The sequence below is a fragment of the Schistocerca serialis genome, chromosome 4 (assembly GCF_023864345.2).
Source record: "Schistocerca serialis cubense isolate TAMUIC-IGC-003099 chromosome 4, iqSchSeri2.2, whole genome shotgun sequence".
NCBI classification, from domain to species: Eukaryota; Metazoa; Arthropoda; class Insecta; order Orthoptera; family Acrididae; genus Schistocerca; species Schistocerca serialis.
In genome coordinates this window covers 287,862,640-287,885,050 of record NC_064641.1, presented here as the reverse complement: position 1 = coordinate 287,885,050, position 22,411 = coordinate 287,862,640, and the positions used below count along the sequence as shown (strand labels likewise).

General features: G+C 39.8%; 1 protein-coding gene across 3 annotated transcripts in view; it reads left to right on the top strand.

The window, feature by feature from the left end:
* The window catches only part of LOC126473889 (uncharacterized), a 115,244-nt gene that overhangs the window by 44,218 nt on the left and 48,615 nt on the right, over window positions 1–22,411 (top strand). For all 3 annotated transcript variants that reach the window (XM_050101229.1, XM_050101228.1, XM_050101227.1), the window contains 3 exons: window positions 2,664–3,040; window positions 6,152–6,370; window positions 13,715–13,803. In XM_050101229.1, the coding sequence (XP_049957186.1) occupies window positions 2,664–3,040; window positions 6,152–6,370; window positions 13,715–13,803 (685 nt within the window). The remainder of the gene's footprint in view (window positions 1–2,663; window positions 3,041–6,151; window positions 6,371–13,714; window positions 13,804–22,411) is intronic.

The following is a 22,411-nucleotide window of genomic DNA, read 5'->3' as shown; positions in this document are numbered from 1 at the left end:
CCTTTGTTAGTCCAGTTTGGTATGGGTCCCACCTACTTGAGCATTATTCTAGAACAAGTTGCACGATAGATTTGTAAGCAATCTCATTTGTAGACTTATTGCCCTTCCCTACCAATAAACTGAAGTGTACCAGGCTGCTTTACTCACAACTGAGCCTAGGTGACAATTCCATTTCATAATCCTACAAAGTGTTACATCCAGGTATTTTTATGAGCTGGCCGATTACAACAGTGACTCATTGATATCATAGTAATAGGGTACTACATTTTTTTGTTTTGTGAAGTGCACAATTCTACAATCCTGAACAATTAAAGCAAGTTACCAATCTTTGCACCACTTTGAAAACTTATGAAGATCTGACTGAATATTTATGCAGCTTCTTTCAGATAGTATTTCATTATAGATAACTGTATCATTTTCAAAAAACCTGAGGTTACTGTAAATACTGTCAAAAAGTCATTAATATACATCATTTGAACAGCAAGGGTACCAACACATTTCCTTGGGGCACACCTGAAGTAATTTCTATATCTGACAATGACTCTCCATCCAACATAACATTCTGCGTCCTCCATACCAAAAAGTCCTCAATCCAGTCACAAATTTCACTTGATACCCATATACTTATACTTCCAAAAATAAGCACAGGTGTGCTACTGCGTCAAATGCATTTTGGAAATTAAGAAATACTGCACCTACCTGACTGCTTTGACCGAAAGCTTTCAGTATGTCTTGTGAGAAAAGTGTGAGTTGGGCTTCACATGGTCGATGTTTTCGGAATCCGTGCTGATTGGCATGGAGGAGATCTTTCTGTTAGAGATATTTGAGCTCAGAATATGTTCCAAGATTCTACAAAAAATCAATGTTAGAGATATTGGACATTAGTTTTGTGGATTACTTCTACTACCCTTCTTGTTGATGGGTATGAGCTGTTTGAAGACCTATGTTTGTTTGTGTCTGTATATGTGTTGATGGATACGTGTGTGTGTGCGAGTGTATACCCGTCCTTTTTTCCCCCTAAGGTAAGTCTTTCCGCTCCCGGGATTGGAATGACTCCTTACCCTCTCCCTTAAAACCCACATCCTTTCGTCTTTCCCTCTCCTTCCCTCTTTCCTGATGAGGCAACAGTTTGTTGCGAAAGCTTGAATTTTGTGTGTATGTTTGTGTTTGTTTGTGTGTCTGTCGACCTGCCAGCACTTTCATTTGGTAAGTCACATCATCTTTGTTTTTTTTATATATATATATATATATATATATATATATATTAGTTGTCCTTTATAGTTTGGTAATCATTGTTGCCACTTGCCACTTTGGTCACTGATACCAGTTTTGATGTGGGCACCCTCAAAGAGGTCAGGTCTATTTGCTGCCATTAGATCCAATACATTTCCATCATGTTTGGGGTTCCTAACTATTTGTTCTTGGCAGTTTTCAGAGAAGGCATTTAGTAAAGTTTCACAGGTTGTCTTATCACGCCACCACAAGCAAAACTGTAATTTTCCCAATTAATTTTTGGATGATTAATGTATGACTGGTTTCAATCAGATTTCTGTATGTAGTATTATGTGAGCTTCGCTGCTTTTCATGAGCCTTTCAGTCTCTGGCACTTTGTTGCGAATGCTTTGGCAGTTAACCATTAGGATTTTAACACTCTCTTCTATGAGAGGCATTTCCTCCTACCTTACACTGATATTTCTGAGTTTCGTAAAGCTGTCATTATCTGGATTGGGTGGAGAGTTGCCTAATATAAAAGACCCACGTGTGCAGCCCATACACAGTCGGCTACCTGAGTAGCAGCCTCTCTTATGTGTAGTGCACACTTGACTGATTTAGGGGGACACTATAGTTCTCAACTGTATGGTGCAAGTCAAGGAAGTTGCAGCCTAGCATCTCTACAAAACCTTTGAAGTCTCTGGTTTAGTCCTTCCACTTTACTCAGAGCCAAAGGGCTATGATCAGTTCTGGGAACAGTGGTACAAATTGTGAACCTTGTTGAAATTCCATGTGCAAAGCTGGTCTTCTCAACCTTTTTTCTGTCACTAATGTTCCTTTCACTTCAGGCAGTGATTAGTTTATTTTATATCAACTTGCACTATGATTCTGACTTTACATTAAGTGGCAGGTTTCCCTGCAAGTCATTTCACAAGTTAGAGAATGCCATAACACCTGCAGTACGACTGTCCCTATTGCTGAGATGGTTTAACAGGATCCCTGACAGTTCACAGTACTGTTGCCAGCTTTGAACTGCGAAGCACTAATGGCTGTAGGCGAAAACAGCAACCGTCTACAGAGCAGTGACAACAATGAGGTGTTGCTATAGAGGTGTTTACAAAATTGTATCACGTTATTGGCTGAGGTAGGCTCGCGAATATGCCATGTTGTAACTGGTAGGCATCAGCTCACGATGACTCAACTATAGTAAAGCACTGCGGTGTTCAAACCAGTATTTGGGCTGATGATAGCTGTACTGTACCTGTTACCTCCTTTAGTCTTTGTAAACAGTCGACTTGCAGAGGGGAAAATAGGGGAAAATTCTGGAATTGAAGAGACATAAAATTGGCTTCTTCTGGAAATTTATAATTTTTCATAAAAATGTTACAGAATTAATATGACTCCCAAATTTTAGAGTGTACGTATCATAAGAATATTTTTCTTTCTCATAGGAGAAGATGGAGTCAGAGGAAGTGCAAGGGGAGGTAATGGATAAAAAATCATCACTACAACCAATTGAAACAATTGAAATAAAAGAAGAAAAACTTAGTGAAGCGGAAGAAGAAATTGTGGAAGAGGATACAAGTTTAAAAGTTCCTTGTGTTGAATCAACTACTCTGCCAGAGCTTGAGCAGAAATCCGATCCAAACAAGAAGATAGAAAATGTAATTAAAAGTGTTGCTGGAAAGGGTATGCGTCCAAATATAAACAAAGGGGCGGATGAAGGCTCAAGTGAAGATGAATATGTAGTAGAGAAAATTCTTGCGAAAAGATTCAATCCAAGAAGAAAGTACTATGAATATTTGCTGAAATGGGAAGGCTATCCACAGTGAGTATTCTGTTTTATCCTCTTTTTAACTTTTCTTTCAGCTGTGATTATACATTCAGTCATGAGCAGTTGGATTAGATACACCTAACTCAATAGCATATAGCATTCCGTTTCACATTGATTATAGTGGTGATGAGTTTTACTTTGGCCTTAACAGTAGACTGAAAGCATGATGGAGCCATCTTAATCCATAAGTATTCATCTGTTGCCAGCAACTCACAGAGATCGGACAGAACTTGGACCAGAATGCTCATGTCTCTATCAGTGATGTTACAGTTGCGCTCGAAATGTCAGAAGACTTGAAGAGCTATGTAACATTGTGACGAAATTCAGGTGTGTCAGGAGGTGTTTTTCTCTGATGAAAGCACAGTTTAGGAGTGAGATGCTGCAGCTGTACATGTGTGTATGATAAGACAGTAGATGTCTGTATTGATAGCCAGTGAGAGATGGTGGCAGGCAGCTGGTGGTCTCGTTTTGTCCCATGTAAATATCTCCTACATAAAGGCACCTCCACCACCTGCCTGATTGGTGCCCTGCTTGTGAGCAAGATGTATCACTTCATTTTCTGTTATAATTTACAATAGTCAGTGATAGCATCTGTCATCAGTATGTTATTGCCCTTGGAGCTGACTGTGGTGGTGGCAGTTTTCTCCAAATCGAGGTGCTTACATTACAGGTTTGACACGGTGGTGTGTGATGGAATATGCTGAGTACCAAGTAGCTGCAATCAAATGCTCTGACATGCATTTTCAACTGTCACATTGGCAGCTAGTACTAAGTCTAATTGGCAGGTCAGTCACTCACATTACATGTGATATTGTTCCCTTTACCATGACAACAGTAACAAACCCTCCCATACACTTCAGTTATCTTCAGTTCAATTGTTCACGTGTGTATTACTCCACTTTCTTTCAGTACTAACTACCCTAAAACTTAAAGGTATTTAATGTCAAATAATTATCTATCCTGCCTATCGCATGTGCCCTATAATAACATTGAGTTACATAAATTTTGATGAACATGCTTTAAATGCCCTGGTAGGTGTCAGTATTATGCAGCCATAGGTTTAATGAGTCATTTTTGCAAAATACTGGCATAAATTACCTACAAAAGAGTGGAAGAACTGGTAGAAACTGATCCATTGGAAGATTAATTTGGGTTCTGCAGAAATGTAGGCACATGCAAGGCGATACTGTGAATTATGACTTATCTTAGAAGGTAGATTGAAGAAAGACAAATCTACATGTATAACATTCATAAATTTAGAAAAGCTTTTGACTGGAATATGCTCTGAAATAATGAAGTTTATAAGGAACAAAATAGAGGGAGCAAAAAGTGATCTACAACATGTACAGAGACAAGTTGTAAGACTCAAAGGACATGAAAGGGAAGCATTAGTTGAGGAGGAGTGAGCCGGGCTTGTAACCTATCCCTGTGTTTTTTTCGGTCTGTACATTGAGCAAGCACTAAAGCAAACAAAGGAGAAATTTGGACACAAGGATTAAAGTTTAGGAAGAAAAAAATAAATACTGTAACATTTCCCCAGTGATGATATAAATCTGGCAAGAGAGAGCAAAGAACTTGGAAGATAAGATAAATGGAATGGCGAGTGCCTTGAGATTATCAGGCAAACCTCATCAAAAGTAAAGTAAGGGTAATAGCATGTAGTCAAATTACATCAGGTGATGTTGAATAATAATATCTACGTCCATACACCTCAAGCCACTATGTCGTGTACTGCGGAGGTTACCATATACCACTACTAGTCACTCTCTTTCCTTTTTTTTTACTTATATCCATCTGCACAAAACCTTTTTTTTCTCTCACATTGTCTTTGTGGTCATTTAGAGAAATGTACGTTGGTGCCAGAATAATCATTCTGCAGTCAGCTACAAATGCCCCCCCCCCCCCCCCACCTTTTTTTAATTGTCATTTTTCCTCCAGGGATTTCCACTTGAGTTCACGAAGCATCTCCGTAACATTCTCATGTTGATCTAACCTACCAGTAACTAATCTTAACAGCACACCTCTGAATTGATGTGCTCCTTTAATTCAACCTGGTGGCGATCTCAAACACTCGAGCAGTACTCAAGACTGAGCTGTACTTGTGCCCTATAAGTGTCCCCTTTACAGATGAAACCCACTTTTCTAAATTTCTTCCACTGATCCAAAGTTGCCTAATCGCTTTCCCTGCTACTGTCCTTATTGGCCATTCTGTTTCATATTGTTTTGCAACATTGCGTCGTGACATTTAATTGACGTGACTGTCAAGTAGTACACCACTAACACTGTATTCGAACATTATAGTTGCTATTCAACTGCATTAACTCACATGTTCTGCATTTGGAGCACGTTGCCATTCATCACACCAACAGAAGTTCTAAGTCATCCTGTATCCTTCTACAGTCACTCAACGATGTTCTATTACTTATGAAGTTTCTGAACCTATTCTGTATGCTCATACCTGCATTGACAGCATGAAAGGGGGCAGATCTGCATGTGATTGTGTTTATGGGGGGAAGGGAAGAGAGGGGGGGCAGGTCATTTATTGGAATCTGCTAAAATAGATCATGTATCAGAAGGTGTTAGAGATCGGAATCTGCAGTTATAAATCTTGTGTCAGTCTTAATACAGCCATCTGCAAATCGTTAGGATCATCATTAGATAATGTCAGAGTTGAAATTTATTACTTGTGATTAAAGTTTTGTTAAATATCTAGAACACTTTAAATATTTGTTGTTTCAGTTCATCCATATGTTGTAGCAATGTTATTGTCATAGTTAAACATGATGTATTACTCTCAATTTCTTAATAATTACTGTAAAGTTTCTATGATTAACTAAGTGAACTAGAAATTGTGACTGTGTACTTAATATCATATTTCTTGGTACTGCAATATTTTTCTTTTGTTTTGAGTCTTGTTTTCTTTTCCTCCTGAAGCAGTAGTTTTCCATATCATATGCAAATGAGAGCCAATGTTGTTTCATTATAAGTACAGTAGATATCATATTTTGATAAAATTGTTGGGAAGAAGTATGTAACTTATTTCCGTAAATGTGCAATTTAGGTGATTTTAAAATTTGTGTTCAAACTGGTGTATTATTGTCACAGTGATCAAAATACATGGGAACCAGTGCATAATATGGCAGCTTGTGACAAGTTGGTCGAGACATTTGAAAGAAATTTAGCAAGGCAGAAAGCAGCTCAACAACAGGGAAAGATAATGTCAGCTGCTACACCAAATCAAAAGCCTGTGTCAAGGACACCAAAACCCCAGGTGAAGAGTATAGAGCCACCAGTTGAACCAGGAAACAGTGGTGGCATTGAAAGGTAAGATGAGTAACCATGTATTGTCTCTCCCTCCATTGACCCCCCCCCCCCCCCCTCTTTGGGAGGGCAGTGGTTCAAATTCCTGTCTAACCATCAAGACTTAGATTTTCCATATTTTCCTTAAATTGCTTAAGATGAATGCTGGTGTGGTTCGTTTGAGAGGTTGTGGCTAATTTCCATCTCCATCCTTCCTTACTTCCCCAAAATGAGTGTATGCTCCATCTCTAGAGACTAATTGTGGAGTGTCCTAGGTCTGCTAAAGTGAAATTAACACTCTGTATTACACTGTAAGGATGGATACACTATTATCGCTTGAAAATTCACAAAAAAAGTCCACAACAGTTCATCATAAAGTTGCAGACACACCAAGAGAACAATAAAGATTCTCTGCAGCCATGTAAGTCTGTCAGCATCCATTTATTCACAATCCTGAGAGTTGTCCAGATGAGTTCCAACTTGCAGACCATTCACATATGCACAGCATCGGTGATATAGATACTGTACTAGATACATGACGCTGAAGCCAGCAGTTGCTGGTGTTGTGTTCTCTGGATCCCTCCTGGTAGTCATTGATGCAGCAAGTGGGAAGAGGTGCCTCTCCCTGGTGGACCTACTTTGATGTGACTGGACCTGTAGTTGTTGGACTGTCTTAGTCTGGCATCTTAAAGTTATACAGAGCTGGACTCAGTCCTGGCTTGAGGTGGAAGCTGCTGTTCGTAGACACAGCTGGCTTGCATGCTGTATCAGCATGGCGCCATTGGGTGAACATTTGTTGTCCACAACCAAATCGGATGATGCCTGGTATCTCTGCTGAAACTTTCCCCAAGATGTGATCCCATATCTCCATGTCCATAGAGTAGTGGGGGCGATGTTTGGTGTAGCACGTGTTGTCGGCAGAAGGTTCCAGAGTGTCCAGTGTCGGAGATCATGCAACAGTTTCACTGGAGTGTGTCCCTTGGTTGGTTTAGTTCTGAACTAGGTTGAGACCTCAGCTTTGGATTTTACCCTAAGAGATGTGATGGACTGTCCTGCTTCAGGATTGGAGACTGAGAGAAACGATGCTATTGTCTGTTGCGTTATGCCATTCTGAGAGCAGAACCCTGAAACCCTGGGGGCCATTGTCCATTATGGTCTTGGGGCCTCTTCAGTGGTGAATATTTTCTTCAAGCTGCATATTCTATCTGTTGCTGAGGTATTCCTCATTCATATGACGGGGGGCAGGGGGGGGGGGGGGGGGGGAATTTGGAGTATGTGTCAACGATAACGAGTCATATCTCTCACAGGAATAGGCAAGAAAAGTCGACATCTACACACCTCCTATGGTGTCCCAGTATCTACCAGGCTTGGAATCTCTGACAGGTTGCTGACTTAACAAGCAGGAGGAGTGCTTGATGTTGGGCCTGATAGATATATCACATGCTCAATGCTTCCATGTGCATTGCCCCCAGTGATCAGAAGCGCAGATGATTTATGGTTGCCTGTATAGCCGAGTGTGTTCACACACCGATTTCTGGATTGCGGGAGACGAATCTGACCTGGATTGGATCCACTTTGTGGATAGACAATGAGTGCTGGTGAATGTAACCTGGAAGTGGTTTTCATGCTGTTCCCCATGTCCCACTAGGTAAATGCAGAACTAATATTCACATCCCACCTAAGGTATGAGCTACACAAACGTTTAAAAAATGTTCCCACCCTTGTGCATATGCTTAACTCTAGACATGGGCAGCTAGTCTGGTATCTCGCTCTGCAAAAGTGGAACACGTGCCGGAGGAAATGGACCAAGATGGCCATTGTAGAACATAATCCCATTTTTACGGCAGTTTGCTTGCAGTGTGAGTATGCCACTCGCCTCATCATGTGAATATGATGGCCAGTAGTGTTTCCCGCGGCTGATATAAATACAGTTGCCCAGCGAATGGTCGGTCAGTTCTATACTCGCATCTGATATAATCAATTGCTATAATCTCTGTTCTACAGACTATTCAATAACCACCTCACTTGACAGTTGGTCTTTCTTTCTGGTCGCGATTTGGAGTGTCTCTCTCTTTGCCCTTGACCTGTCTCTCTCGTTGCTCTTGGCCTGTTGACACTGGTGTGGCTAAGGTTTCCTATTTGCACTTCATTATTTACATAGCTTGCTTTGGTCTTGTCTCGTCTGTGGCCTGTCCACCATCAGTCAGCCATGTTTAGCTCAGCTACCACTTGATGTTGTGTTCTCTTCCACATATGGCCTTTCTGCCTTATGCCTTCAGTTGTTTTTCTGTTGGGTAGTGATTCCCCCCCCCCATGAACCATGGACCTTGCCGTTGGGGGGGAGGCTTGCGTGCCTCAGCGATACAGATAGCCGTACCGTAGGTGCAACCACAACAGAGGGGTATCTGTTGAGAGGCCAGACAAACGTGTGGTTCCTGAAGAGGGGCAGCAGCCTTTTCAGTAGTTGCAAGGGCAACAGTCTGGATCATTGACTGATCTGGCCTTGTAACAATAACCAAAACGGCCTTGCTGTGCTGGTACTGCGAACGGCTGAAAGCAGGGGGAAACTACGGCCGTAATTTTTCCCGAGGGCATGCAGCTTTACTGTATGATTAAATGATGATGGCGTCCTCTTGGGTAAAATATTCCGGAGGTAAAATAGTCCCCCATTCGGATCTCCGGGCGGGGACTACTCAAGAGGATGTCGTTATCAGGAGAAAGAAAACTGGCGTTCTACGGATCGGAGTGTGGAATGTCAGATCCCTTAATCGGGCAGGTAGGTTAGAAAATTTAAAAAGGGAAATGGATAGGTTAAAGTTAGATATAGTGGGAATTAGTGAAGTTCGGTGGCAGAGGAACAAGACTTCTGGTCAGGTGACTACAGGGTTATAAACACAAAATCAAATAGGGGTAATGCAGGAGTAGGTTTAATAATGAATAGGAAAATAGGAATGCGGGTAAGCTACTACAAGCAGCATAGTGAACGCATTATTGTGGCCAAGATAGATACGAAGCCCACACCTACTACAGTAGTACAAGTTTATATGCCAACTAGCTCTGTAGATGACGAAGAAATTGAAGAAATGTATGATGAAATAAAAGAAATTATTCAGATTGTGAAGGGAGACAAAAATTTAATAGTCATGGGTGACTGGAATTCGAGTGTAGGAAAAGGGAGAGAAGGAAACATAGTAGGTGAATATGGATTGGGGCTAAGAAATGAAAGAGGAAGCCGCCTGGTAGAATTTTGCACAGAGCACAACATAATCATAACTAACACTTGGTTTAAGAATCATGAAAGAAGGTTGTATACATGGAAGAACCCTGGAGATACTAAAAGGTATCAGATAGATTATATAATGGTAAGACAGAGATTTAGGAACCAGGTTTTAAATTGTAAGACATTTCCAGGGGCAGATGTGGACTCTGACCACAATCTATTGGTTATGACCTGTAGATTAAAACTGAAGAAACTGCAAAAAGGTGGGAATTTAAGGAGATGGGACCTGGATAAACTGAAAGAACCAGAGGTTGTACAGAGTTTCAGGGAGAGCATAAGGGAACAATTGACAGGAATGGGGGAAAGAAATACAGTAGAAGAAGAATGGGTAGCTTTGAGGGATGAAGTAGCGAAGGCAGCAGAGGATCAAGTAAGTAAAAAGACGAGGGCTAGTAGAAATCCTTGGGTAACAGAAGAAATATTGAATTTAATTGATGAAAGGAGAAAATATAAAAATGCAGTAAATGAAGCAGGCAAAAAGGAATACAAACGTCTCAAAAATGAGATTGGCAGGAAGTGCAAAATGGCTAAGCAGGGATGGCTAGAGGACAAATGTAAGGATGTAGAGGCCTATCTCACTAGGGGTAAGATAGATACTGCCTACAGGAAAATTAAAGAGACATTTGGAGATAAGAGAACAACTTGTATGAATATCAAGAGCTCAGATGGAAACCCAGTTCTAAGCAAAGAAGGGAAAGCAGAAAGGTGGAAGGAGTATATAGAGGGTCTATACAAGGGCGATGTACTTAAGGACAATATTATGGAAATGGAAGAGGATGTAGATGAAGATGAAATGGGAGATGTGATACTGCGTGAAGAGTTTGACAGAGCACTGAAAGACCTGAGTCAAAACAAGGCCCCCGGAGTAGACAACATTCCATTGGAACTACTGACGGCCTTGGGAGAGCCAGTCCTGACAAAACTCTACCATCTGGTGAGCAAGATGTATGAGACAGGCGAAATACCCTCAGACTTCAAGAAGAATATAATAATTCAAATCCCAAAGAAAGCAGGTGTTGACAGATGTGAAACGTACCGAACTATCAGTCTAATAAGTCACAGCTGCAAAATACTGACACGAATTCTTTACAGACGAATGGAAAAACTAGTAGAAGCCAACCTCGGGGAAGATCAGTTTGGATTCCGTACAAAAAACACTGGAACACGTGAGGCAATACTGACCTTACGACTTATCTTAGAAGAAAGATTAAGGAAAGGCAAACCTACGTCTCTAGCATTTGTAAACTTGGAGAAAGCTTTTGACAATGTTGACTGGAATACTCTCTTTCAAATTCTAAAGGTGGCAGGAGTAAAATACAGGGAGCGAAATGCTATTTACAATTTGTACAGAAACCAGATGGCAGTTATAAGAGTCGAGGGACATGAAAGGGAAGCAGTGGTTGGGAAGGGAGTAAGACAGGGTTGTAGCCTCTCCCCGATGTTGTTCAATCTGCATATTGAGCAAGCAGTAAGGGAAACAAAAGAAAAATTCGGAGTAGGTATTAAAATTCATGGAGAAGAAATAAAAAAAATTTGAGGTTCGCCGATGACATTGTAATTCTGTCAGAGACAGCAAAGGACTTGGAAGAGCAGTTGAATGGAATGGACAGTGTCTTGAAAGGAGGATATAAGATGAACATCAACAAAAGCAAAACAAGGATAATGGAATGTAGTCGAATTAAGTCGGGTGATGCTGAGGGAATTAGATTAGGAAATGAGGCACTTAAAGTAGTAAAGGAGTTTTGCTATTTGGGGAGCAAAATAACTGATGATGGTCGAAGTAGAGAGGATATAAAATGTAGGCTGGCAATAGCAAGGAAAGCGTTTCTGAAGAAGAGAAATTTGTTAACATCCAGTATTGATTTAAGTGTCAGGAAGTCATTTCTGAAAGTATTCGTATGGAGTGTAGCCATGTATGGAAGTGAAACATGGACGATAAATAGTTTGGACAAGAAGAGAATAGAAGGTTTCGAAATGTGGTGCTACAGAAGAATGCTGAAGATTAGATGGGTAGATCACATAACTAATGAGGAAGTATTGAATAGGATTGGGGAGAAGAGAAGTTTGTGGCACAACTTGACCAGAAGAAGGGATCGGTTGGTAGGGCATGTTCTGAGGCATCAGGGGATCACCAATTTAGTATTGGAGGGCAGCGTGGAGGGTAAAAATCGTAGAGGGAGACCAAGAGATGAATACACTAAGCAGATTCAGAAGGTTGTTGGTTGCAGTAGGTACTGGGAGATGAAAAAGCTTGCACAGGATAGAGTAGCATGGAGAGCTGCATCAAACCAGTCTCAGGACTGAAGACCACAACAACAACAACAACAACAACAACAACAACAAGTGATACTTCCAGCTAATCATGGATAAACATTGTTTTTTCTTTTCTCTTTTTTTTTAAGTTTTTCGGTAGCTTGGGTGCTAAATTGGCTTGCCTGCTGGAGAAACAGCAACAGTTAATGCAGCAGCAGCTGCTTCAGATACATGTGTCAAAAAAGTCACTTTAGTTTCAGGCAGACAAACTCTGAGCACATGAGGTCACTTTGCTGCACGTCTCAGAGTCCCCTGCAGTCGATGCCCCCAATTGTCCCTGTCATTTGCACCTTTGAGTGACTCTATTGAGGACTGGGTCACATATTTGCATCAGCTGAAGCAACATTTCACAGCGTATTGAGTCACAGATGATTCATTGCAGCAATTATTATTTCTGTCTTGCATGTTGCTGGACATATTTTTTATGTCTGTACCCGTGAGGTGTTTTGACAAGTCTAGATTGTTCCACAAAGAATGGACTTAAGATATTGCTTTAACTTTTGAAGAGCTTCTTTACAATGCTGTCACCATTCATTTTGTTTTTTAATTTTTTACTTAAATTATTAAGAGGTCTGCTGATCTGTGTGGCATTTGGGAGGAATTTGGCGTAGTAATTGATTTTACCAAGAAAATCCCCCGTTAATGTAAGGAATATGCTGTGAATAATGAAAATTGATGTCAGATCAAACCTCATACTAGGATTTTGTGCTTTTCACAAACCATCACGAAACACATTTAGATTCTTTTGAAAATGGTCTGATAATTCTAGCAGTTAAGTTTTCACATCTACTTTGGACATTGTTCAACAAAAGAAGTATCCATGTTGCACAGAGCTTTCATACAATTAATTCTGCATTTAATATGTAATGTTCTTTTTCTTCCTATATGCCTATGGCATTATCTCCCAATATTGCGTTACAGTTTTTTTCCCTTCTGCTATGAATTGTGGGGCATCCTTCATACGGATCCGCTTCAAGAGAAGCACATTCGTGATTGAATTCAGCCACTCCCTTCTTAATAGTTAAAAATGAAGTAGCAAACTGTTCATAATCTTACACCAACATTAGAGGAATTCTGAGTTATGATACAGTGTGCGAAACAAAATGTGTTGTGATTGTGTAGTACTCCAGTGTTCCCATTTGACTGAAACATAACTACTTAAGTGAGTACCTTCTTTTCACTATATTCTTTTTCACTTGTTCACTGTATTCTATTTTGAAAATTTGTCGAAAATAATTACACCCATGGAAAAAATTGACGATTTCTTTACATGTCAAACTTTCTGGTTGTGGCTTGAGGATACTAGTTGCATTAATATTGTGCACAACAAATTTGCATCATATTATCTTTTTGTTGCATATGTTTGCATTTGTAGCTACAGTATAATTTACTTTTTCTGTGTAATTACTTGTACCACTAGGTTTGTACCTTCGTTTAATATTAACATAATTTATGCAACACTTTCCCCATTTTATACAAAATTAGATATATTTTATGGTAAGTATTGTAAATTTAAATGCAGTTTTTCATTACCTTTTAAATATTGTGATTAAGAAGCTACACATGGGACTAAGAGGTCAGGGGATTCCTCCTGTAATCATTTGTGGAGTGGACACCTTCAGAGGAGGAAGTATACAAAATGAAAATAAAATTATAGGAATGTAGTATTTTGTAAGAATGAAATTTTGTTTTGAGTTAACAACAGAGTACTGCATTTTTTCGTGAAATATAAGTCATAAGATTGCTGCACCACATAACTACAATACTTTTTACAGCCGCCCTGTGCGAAGTAGCAAGAAAAAAGCATTAGCGCAAGTGAAGTCTTGGTGTGGTTCTATGGCAAAGAAGTCTGATTCAGAACTGGGTATGCATCAAAGAATTTTAAATAACTATTAGTTATTAATTTAAGCTTAACCTTGTTGCAGTTATAGCTTGAAAACTAACTCTGTAATGGAAATGAGCTTTCTCTAAACATACTCTATGTTATTGTCTGTTACCAACAATTGCCATCTACGGAGTTGCAGGTATGAACTATTTTTTGGGAAAATCTAGCTAACAGTTACCCACTCTATTTATTCTGTGCACTGTTTTGATGTAATAGAATAGTGTGCCCTGTGTATTCGAAAGATCCTCAGTTGCAGTCATCTCCTTCGGTCACCTCGTTCAAGTGAAAATTTCACCTTGAAGCACTGTCCAGTACAAAGTTATTTGAAGGTGAGTCTTGTCACTGTGGAAAAGGAAACAATGGCATCAATATATTCAGAATAGGAAAATACTGGAATACTGTACACACAAATTTGCAGTTGTTTCATATGTAATTATTTTGATTGTCTTGTTAAAAACTCTTGACAAAGATGTACTAATTAGGGCTTTATGAGGAACTACCCTGACCATTTTTCATAATGGTGGATTTCAATTGGCACAACATGCTGTGTGGCTTGGTCATTGCATCCCCAGGGGTAGAGTCATTGAGACAAGACACTTGTTCATTTAGAGAATATATCAGTGGTTTTCCCCACCCCCAGTTCTTTGAAACACTCAAATTCCACGTATGAAACAGTTATGTTATAAGAAAAGCTAGTTTTCCATGCATTATATCTCCTGAACTATGTTTCATACAGTGATGTAATTTGTATGTACGTTCAGTGGTATAAGTGGATACTGTCTGCAAAATGTGTTAGTGGCAAAGAATTAATAGATTAAAATGCCATGCTTGTTGCTGAAGGTTGACTGCATGAATATTGAAACTAGAAAGAAAGAGAAATTTTTCCTCTCATTATTTTGTGGGAGTGTCAGTGAGAAAAGATTTCAAAAATGTCTGAAAATATGTGTTAAGTTTTTCGGAAATCACTTAAGTGTTCTCATTCTCAGACACTGGATGAACCCACATCTACATCTAAATCTATATCCACACTCTGCAAACCACTGTGAAGTGTGTTGCAGAGGACATGTCTCGTGGTACCAGTTGTTAGGTTTTCTTCCTGTTCCATTCATGCATGGAGTGCAGGAAGGATGATTGTTTGAGTGCCTCTGTGCATGCTGTAATGATTCTAATCGTATCCTCATGATCCCTATGTGGATGATATATAGGGGTTGTTATGTATTCCTAGAGTCATTGTTTAAATCTGATCGTTGAAACTTCGTTAGTAGACTTTCTCAAGATAGTTAACATATCTTCAAGACTCTTTCAGTTCAGTTCCTTCAGTATCTCTTACACTCTCCCAGGGATCACACGCACCTGTGACCATTCATGCCGCTCTTGTGTGCATCCCCCAGAAGTCCTATTTGGTATTTGTCCCACACACTCGAGCAGTATTCTAGAACCAGTCGCACAAATGATTTGTAAGCAATCTCTCTTGTAGACTGATTGCATTTCCCCAATATTTTAACAATAAACCGAAGTCTTTCACTTGCTTTATATACGATTGAGCCTATGGGATCATTCCATTTCATATTCCTACAAAGTGTTACACTCGGGTAGTCGTGTGAGTATAGCCAGGTAGTTGTATGAGTTGGCCGATTTCAACTGTGATTCTTTGGCTTAAGCAGCCAGGGATTGTGATCATGTGTGTGAATTGAGTTCACAAGAGTGTGTTGTTAATTTCTGATGAAGGCCTTGTTGGCTGAAAGCTTACTTTATGACAGTCTTTTTGTTGTGCCTATCTGCGAGTCAGCATCTCTGCTGTATGGTGAGTAGCAATTACCCTTTCCATAATATTGTCATTGATATTATAGTCTTAGGACATTAAGTTTCTTCTTTTTGAAGTGCACAATTTTTGTACATTTAAGGCAAGTTGCCAGTCTTTGCACCACATCGAAATCTTATCAGGATCTGATTGAATATTTATGTAGCCTCTTTCAGACAGTACTTTGTTATAGATAAATGCATTATCTGCAAATCCTGATTTTACTATTGATATTGTCTGCAAGGTCATTACTATACATCGTGAATAGCAAGGGTCCCACCCGAAGTTATTTCTGCATCTGTCAATAGTTCTTCATCCAAGGTAACATGCTGTGTCTTCCCTACCAAAAAATCCTCAATCCAGTTCACAAATTTCACTTGATACTCCATATGATCGTACTTTTGGCAACAAGTGTTCATGTGGTACTGGGTCAAATGCTTTTTGAAAATCACGAAATACTGCTCTATCTCACTCCATTGTTCCAAAGCCTTTAGTATGTCTTGTGAGAGAAGTGTGAGTTGGGCTTTACATGATTGATGTTTTCGGAATCCTGCTGATTGGCATGGAGGAGATCATTCTGTTAGAGATATTTGAGCTCAGAATATGCTCCAAGATTTCTACAACAAATCGATGTTAGGGATATTGGACATTAGTTTCGTGAATTACTTCTACTACCCATCTTGTTGATGGGTATTACCTGTGCTTTTTTCCAAGAATGGGGCATGGTTTTTTGTTCGAGGGATCTATGATAGATTATAGATAGAAGGAGGACTAAGTCAGTCACAAATTCAGTATAGAATCTGATAGTAATTCCATCAGGCCATGGAGCTTCATCCAGTTTTAACAATTCAGCTGTTTCTTAACACCACTGACACTAATACTTATCTCTTCAGTGGTAGGAGGATGAAATTGGGGAATTCTGGGTTATGTCAGCTTTGGCTCTGCCATCCTCAGTTTCTATTCTTGCGTCATTCACTAGGGGTTGGACACTTAACCCTAGCATTACCAACGGGGGGGGCCTCGTAGGCCCACTGACTCAGTTTTTCTATGTTGTATCCACACCCTTTGATATATGAACTTGAAAGCAAAGGTAATTGTTCGTTATTGAATGTACTATTGAGTCATTACAGAATTTCGGAATAAAAATGTAATTAAAATTCATTTACTTGATTTAATTCTCTGTGGGCCTTAGAAGCCCACCCGTTGGTAATAGCAAGGAAAGATTTACGAGGTTGAGTCTCTCGTTTCAAATTCTTACCATGAAACGAATTTTGGCATTGTTGCCTTCAGACATATTATTATGAAGCGGACCATTGTTATTTTCAGTGTTTCTGCTGCTGTTGAACCAGCAACATGAGTAGACATCGTTTACGTGATAGTTCCATTGAAAGAGTGCTAGAAGAAGTTTTGAACGAATCAGATTTAGAGGAAAGTGAAGTGGATGATGATGCGGAAGAAATTAGAACTGATTCATCGTCTGAGAATGAAGATGAGGTTGAAGCCAATCCACCAGATGATAATGATACGGAATGTGATAAATTCATTGCAAAAAGTGGACGAGAGTATATTGCGAAGCCATCTCGACAATATCGGCGTTCTGTACAAAATATAGTGCGAGAAAGAATGGGGCTAGGACAACAAGGAAGAATTGCGTCTCCGAAAGAGGCTATAGAGCTCTTTTTTACACCTCAAATTATGAATCTAATAAAACTACACTCAAATGAAGAGGCTTCTCGACTAGGTATTAAGCACACAGATGAAGATGAGTTATTTTGTTATATAGGACTCTTGCTAATCATGGGTTCAAATCATGACAATAAAATACCTGTCCAAGATTTATGGTCTTTGCTTCAGGGCCGACAAGTGTACTATGGATCAATGAGTCGGACCCGATTTTTTGAATTGACTGAAATATTGAGGTTTGATGATAAGAACACAAGAGAAATTCGTCGCCAGACTGACAAGTTTGCTCCAATGAGGGAAATTTTTGAAAGCTTCAATTCTTCACTTCCATTGTATTTCATTCCTGGTCTACATACAACAGTGGATGAGATGTTGTCCTTGTTCCGTGATCGCTGTCCATTCAAGGTGTTTCTAAAAGAAAAACCTGGAAAATACGGCATTCTAATTCGAATGCTGTCAGATTCTGAGACTAGATATGTGATCAGCATGGACATCTATACAGGCAAGTCAGGAAATACACAGCATTCAAATGGACCGATGGAAATTGTAAAGAGACTAATAAAACCTATTGAAAAATCAGGCCGTAATGTTACCACAGATCGGTACTATACTTCAGTGGAGCTTGCTGAGACTCTATGGAATGATTTTCACCTCACACTTGTTGGCACCCTGCAGTCTAACAGACGACACATACCTGAAGAGCTGAAGACTACAACTGGCCGCAGTTTACACTCTTCCATCTTTGCTTATACTGACCCTCAGACACAGAGGCCACCAGTTACTCTTGCATCAACGCTAGTCCGCGAGAAGCCAAAACGACTGCTGTTGATGCTTTCAACTTATCACTCAGAAGGGGTGTTGAATGAAGACTCAAAAAAGACTAACATAAATCTTTTTTATAATTCTACAAAGGGAGGCGTGGACACCATAGACCAGATGGCAAGACACTACAGCACAAAGAGAGGAACAAGAAGATGGCCTTTGTCCCTCTTCTACACACTCATTGACATAGCAGCAATAAATGCATATTCACTCTTCCTCCTCAACTTTCCGAATTGGAAAAAGAATTTGCTAAACCGCAGAAGAGTTTTTATCACTAACTTAGGTCTCGAACTAATAAGATCTCAAGTAGATAAACGGGCACAAAATTTGTATGGACTTCAGAAGCCAGTAATAATGGCAATGGAAAGCATCACACAACGGAAGCTCAGCTGCTCTGTAGAACCATCATCCTCAACAGCGGAACCAGGAACACGTGGACGGTGCCACCTATGCTGCCAAGAAGCTGCATCTAAAAAGATCAAGTACAACAAGCTGGGAAAGTCAACTGTTACCTGCTCTCAGTGCCACAAACACGTCTGTGGGAAACACTGCAGGAAGACAGTGTTGTGTGAAAAATGCGTTGCAGAATGAGACAGTAAATTTCGTTTGCTTCATGTAGTGTATTGAATTAAAAAAGTCGTTTTTATAAGAAAACACTATTTTGAAACATTATTCCAAAAAATATATAAACTGAATCTCGTGATTTGTTCATTTTATTTCTATTATATTAACATCTTTTATTATCCAGTATACAAAAACAATGTCTAAGCATTTTGAATTGTTATTAGAGGTATCAGAAGTAAATAAACTTGATTTATGATAAAATAAATTGTGGTATTCTTTATGGGCCTTTGAGGCCCCCCCGTTGGTATTACATGTAACAAAAAATACGTTGGTAATGCTAGGGTTAACTTTGATCACTAATAGCCTTTATATACAACCAGAATTTTTTTGGATTTTATGAAAGATCATTTAACAGTATTCCTCTACATTAGTCATTGAAGGCTTCACACATTGCTCTCGTCAGCTAAATGCGTTTCATTCAGCATCTCTCTATCTATAGTCCTATGCTTTGTTTTACACCTATTATGCAGTAGTTTCTGCTTGTTTAGAAGTTTCTTTACAGTGACTGTATACCATGGAGGGTCCCTCCGTTGTGAACTGTTCAGCTGGATACAATTCTACCCAGTGTGTGGTCAATTATTATTTTTTACCTAATTAATAGAGAGAGAGGGAGAGAGAGAGAGAGAGAGAGAGAGAGAGAGAGAGTGTGTGTGTGTGTGTATCTCTTTCTGCTTATTTTAGTTTTATAGTTTGGTAATCATTGCTGCCACCATGGTCACTGATACCAGTTTCTGTGTGGACATCCTCAAAGAGGTCAGGTGTATTTGCTGTCATTAGATATTTCCATCATGAGTGGGGTTCCTATTGTTGTAGGTAGTTTTCAGAGGCATTTAATAAAGTTTCACAGGTAATCTTATTACGCCACCACTAGCAAAAAATGTTGGATGATTGAAGTCTCCACTGATGGTTACAGTATGATTGGGGAACTTACATGTAAGTGAAGTGAGGTTTTCTCTAAAGGATTCGATTACATCAGGAAATGAGTCCGATGGGTGATAGAATGATCCAATTATCATTTTATGCTCACCCCTGATGCCGAGTCTTGCTGTAACAATTTCACGTGCAGCTTCAATTTCTATCTCGGTACATTTGAATTTCTTGTCTATTGCGACAAATGCATCACCTATATTTCTCATTTTGCCTACCCTCTCAGAAACACTTAAATTGTCTCCAAAAATCTCACTGCTATCAATTTCAGGTTTCAACCAGCTTTCTGTACCTAGTATTATGTAAGCCTCACTTCTTTTCATAAGCCCTTCAAACACTGGCACTTTGTTGCGAATGCTTTGGCAGTTGACCATTAGGAATTTACTACTCTCACCTGTGGGAGGCATTTCTTTCTATCTTACATTGATATTTCTGGGTTACCAAAAGCCATCATTATCTGATTGGGTAGAGAGTTGCCTAATATAAAAAACCCTTGTGTGCACCCAACACACTGTCGGCTACCTGAGTAGCAGCCTCTGATGTGTAGTGGATACCTGACCAATTTAGGGGAACACTACAGTTCTCAACCGTATGGCTCAAGTCAAGGAAGTTGCAGCCTAGCATGCCACAGGACCTTTGAAGTCTCTGGTTCAGTTTTTCCACTCTACTCAGAACCAAAGGGCCACGATCAGTTCTGGGGACAATGCTGCAAATTGTGAGCTTCATTGAAACTCCTAGCACAAGGCTAGTCTTCTCAACCTTCTCTGCCAGTCGCTCAGTATAATCTCCACTGTGAGTTATGTTGCCTCAAGAAATACATGCAGCTGCCAACTTGAATAATTGACTTACTTTGATAAACCTGTAACATATGTGAGTAGATTATGACTGCTTTTTAGATTTGGTCAATAATTATGTGAAATGGAGCCTCCTGTCAGATTAAAACTGTGTGCCAGACCAGGACTCGAACCCAGAAGCAAGTCATCAGTCCCAGCCTGGTACGTAGTTTACAACTCTGCAGAGCAAAAACTGTTTCTGAAATTATGTGAAAAAAACACAAAAACCAGATTTTGGTTGCCACATTAAGCTGTTAGATAGGCAGTCTGCAACAGGAATAGAGTAAGGTTTACCTGACAATTTTAGGTGTCCCTTAATATAAATGCCTTTTGAATTCTGGTCAGATGACGCACTTTTGCACATCTACATGGCTGTCTTCAGTGATTGACCTTTGCTTTTGTTCTGTAGCTGTTGAGAACTATTCAGTGGTAACTGACAACAGATTTGCATTCCAGCGATGTTTTTCTAGTGTGGGGCCATCTGATGGACAGAGTTGTAGTTGTTTTTTTAGGGGGGGGGGGGGGAGGGGAGAGAGTGAAACACTGCAGCAAAAGTTGATGCATCACGGGGGGGGGGGGGGGGGGGGGGGAAAGACATTATACAGCCAGAAAGCAGTAATTGAACAAAAAGAAAGTATGTTTGAGGAGGTGGATCATAGTATCATATTAGCCTTGTGATCCACCAAGTAGCCAAAACAATCTTACCAATGTCTAGCAACTGCCCTGGAAGAAAGCTTGTCCCTCGACAGGATAAAGAAAGCCACTCAGCGATCAAAGCTATGCGTGTGGCTTTGTGGAAGTTCACAGTATAAGCGAAAATCTTTCAGTTTTCCGAATCGTGAGGGCAGAAGCTTGGTGAGTGACTGAAGAAAGCAAGAGAATAGTCTGGAAGGAATTAGTGAATTTCATTAATTGCTCCAGATCAGCTAAACATTGGGAAGTAATAAGGAGAATTTTGGGCAATGGCAGTGTGTCCCCTCCTACAGCCATATTGAGCAATAGGATCTTGGTGAGATCTCAAAGAGATATGACTGAAGAAATTTCTGAACACACTCTTAATGTCACTGTGTCAACCACACACACTCCATAGTTTGACATGCTCTGCAGAACTGTAGAGGCAAGAAGGTTAAATTTCTTCCTGAATAATGAGGAGTCACTCTTTTCTTCCTGTTCTTCATGTGGAAAATGGAATCCATTCTGTTTGCAGCATGAGAAATAGACCCTAGGACAAATCAGATGCATTATGTCACCTGTAAGCAGGACCCAAAGACTATTTTATGTTGTTTCAGTAAAATCTAGTTTGATTGATACTATCTTGACACAAGTATGAAGTCAAAATTGAATATTTTGAAAAACCTCAGTAAGAAGGTGTGAGGCATTTTCAAGTCCAGTATGCTGCAGTCTGTATAAAGTGTTTGTAAAATCCCGACTAGATTATGGCAACATTGTTCGTGGATCAGCAACAGCCTTTGACCTCAAGATGCTGTCCACCATGAAGTTACCAGGCTATCAACAGGAGTCCATTGGACCAGCCCAGTTTTGAGACTGTATGCGGAGGCTGTTGACCCATACTCTAAATCAGGCAGTGACTTCTTCTCTGTGAGACAGGACCTGGAAATGTTATCTTTTCCTCAGTCATTGGCAAGTAGTGTGTTCCACTGTCCAAACTTTGAGCAGATTTTCAGGAATTAGTTGCATAACACTGCCATTCAGGATCTGTGTTAAAGAATGTCTTGTGTATCAGATTTCAGAATAAGAAATGAGTGATAGCTGTCTTCATAGTGCCTTTAGAGGCCTCAAATAAGCTTCAGTTTTAAGACTGCATCAAAATTTTATTATTTATATTGATGAATCTAAACAAATTTTCAACTATTTTCCGTGATAGTATCTTTTAGAG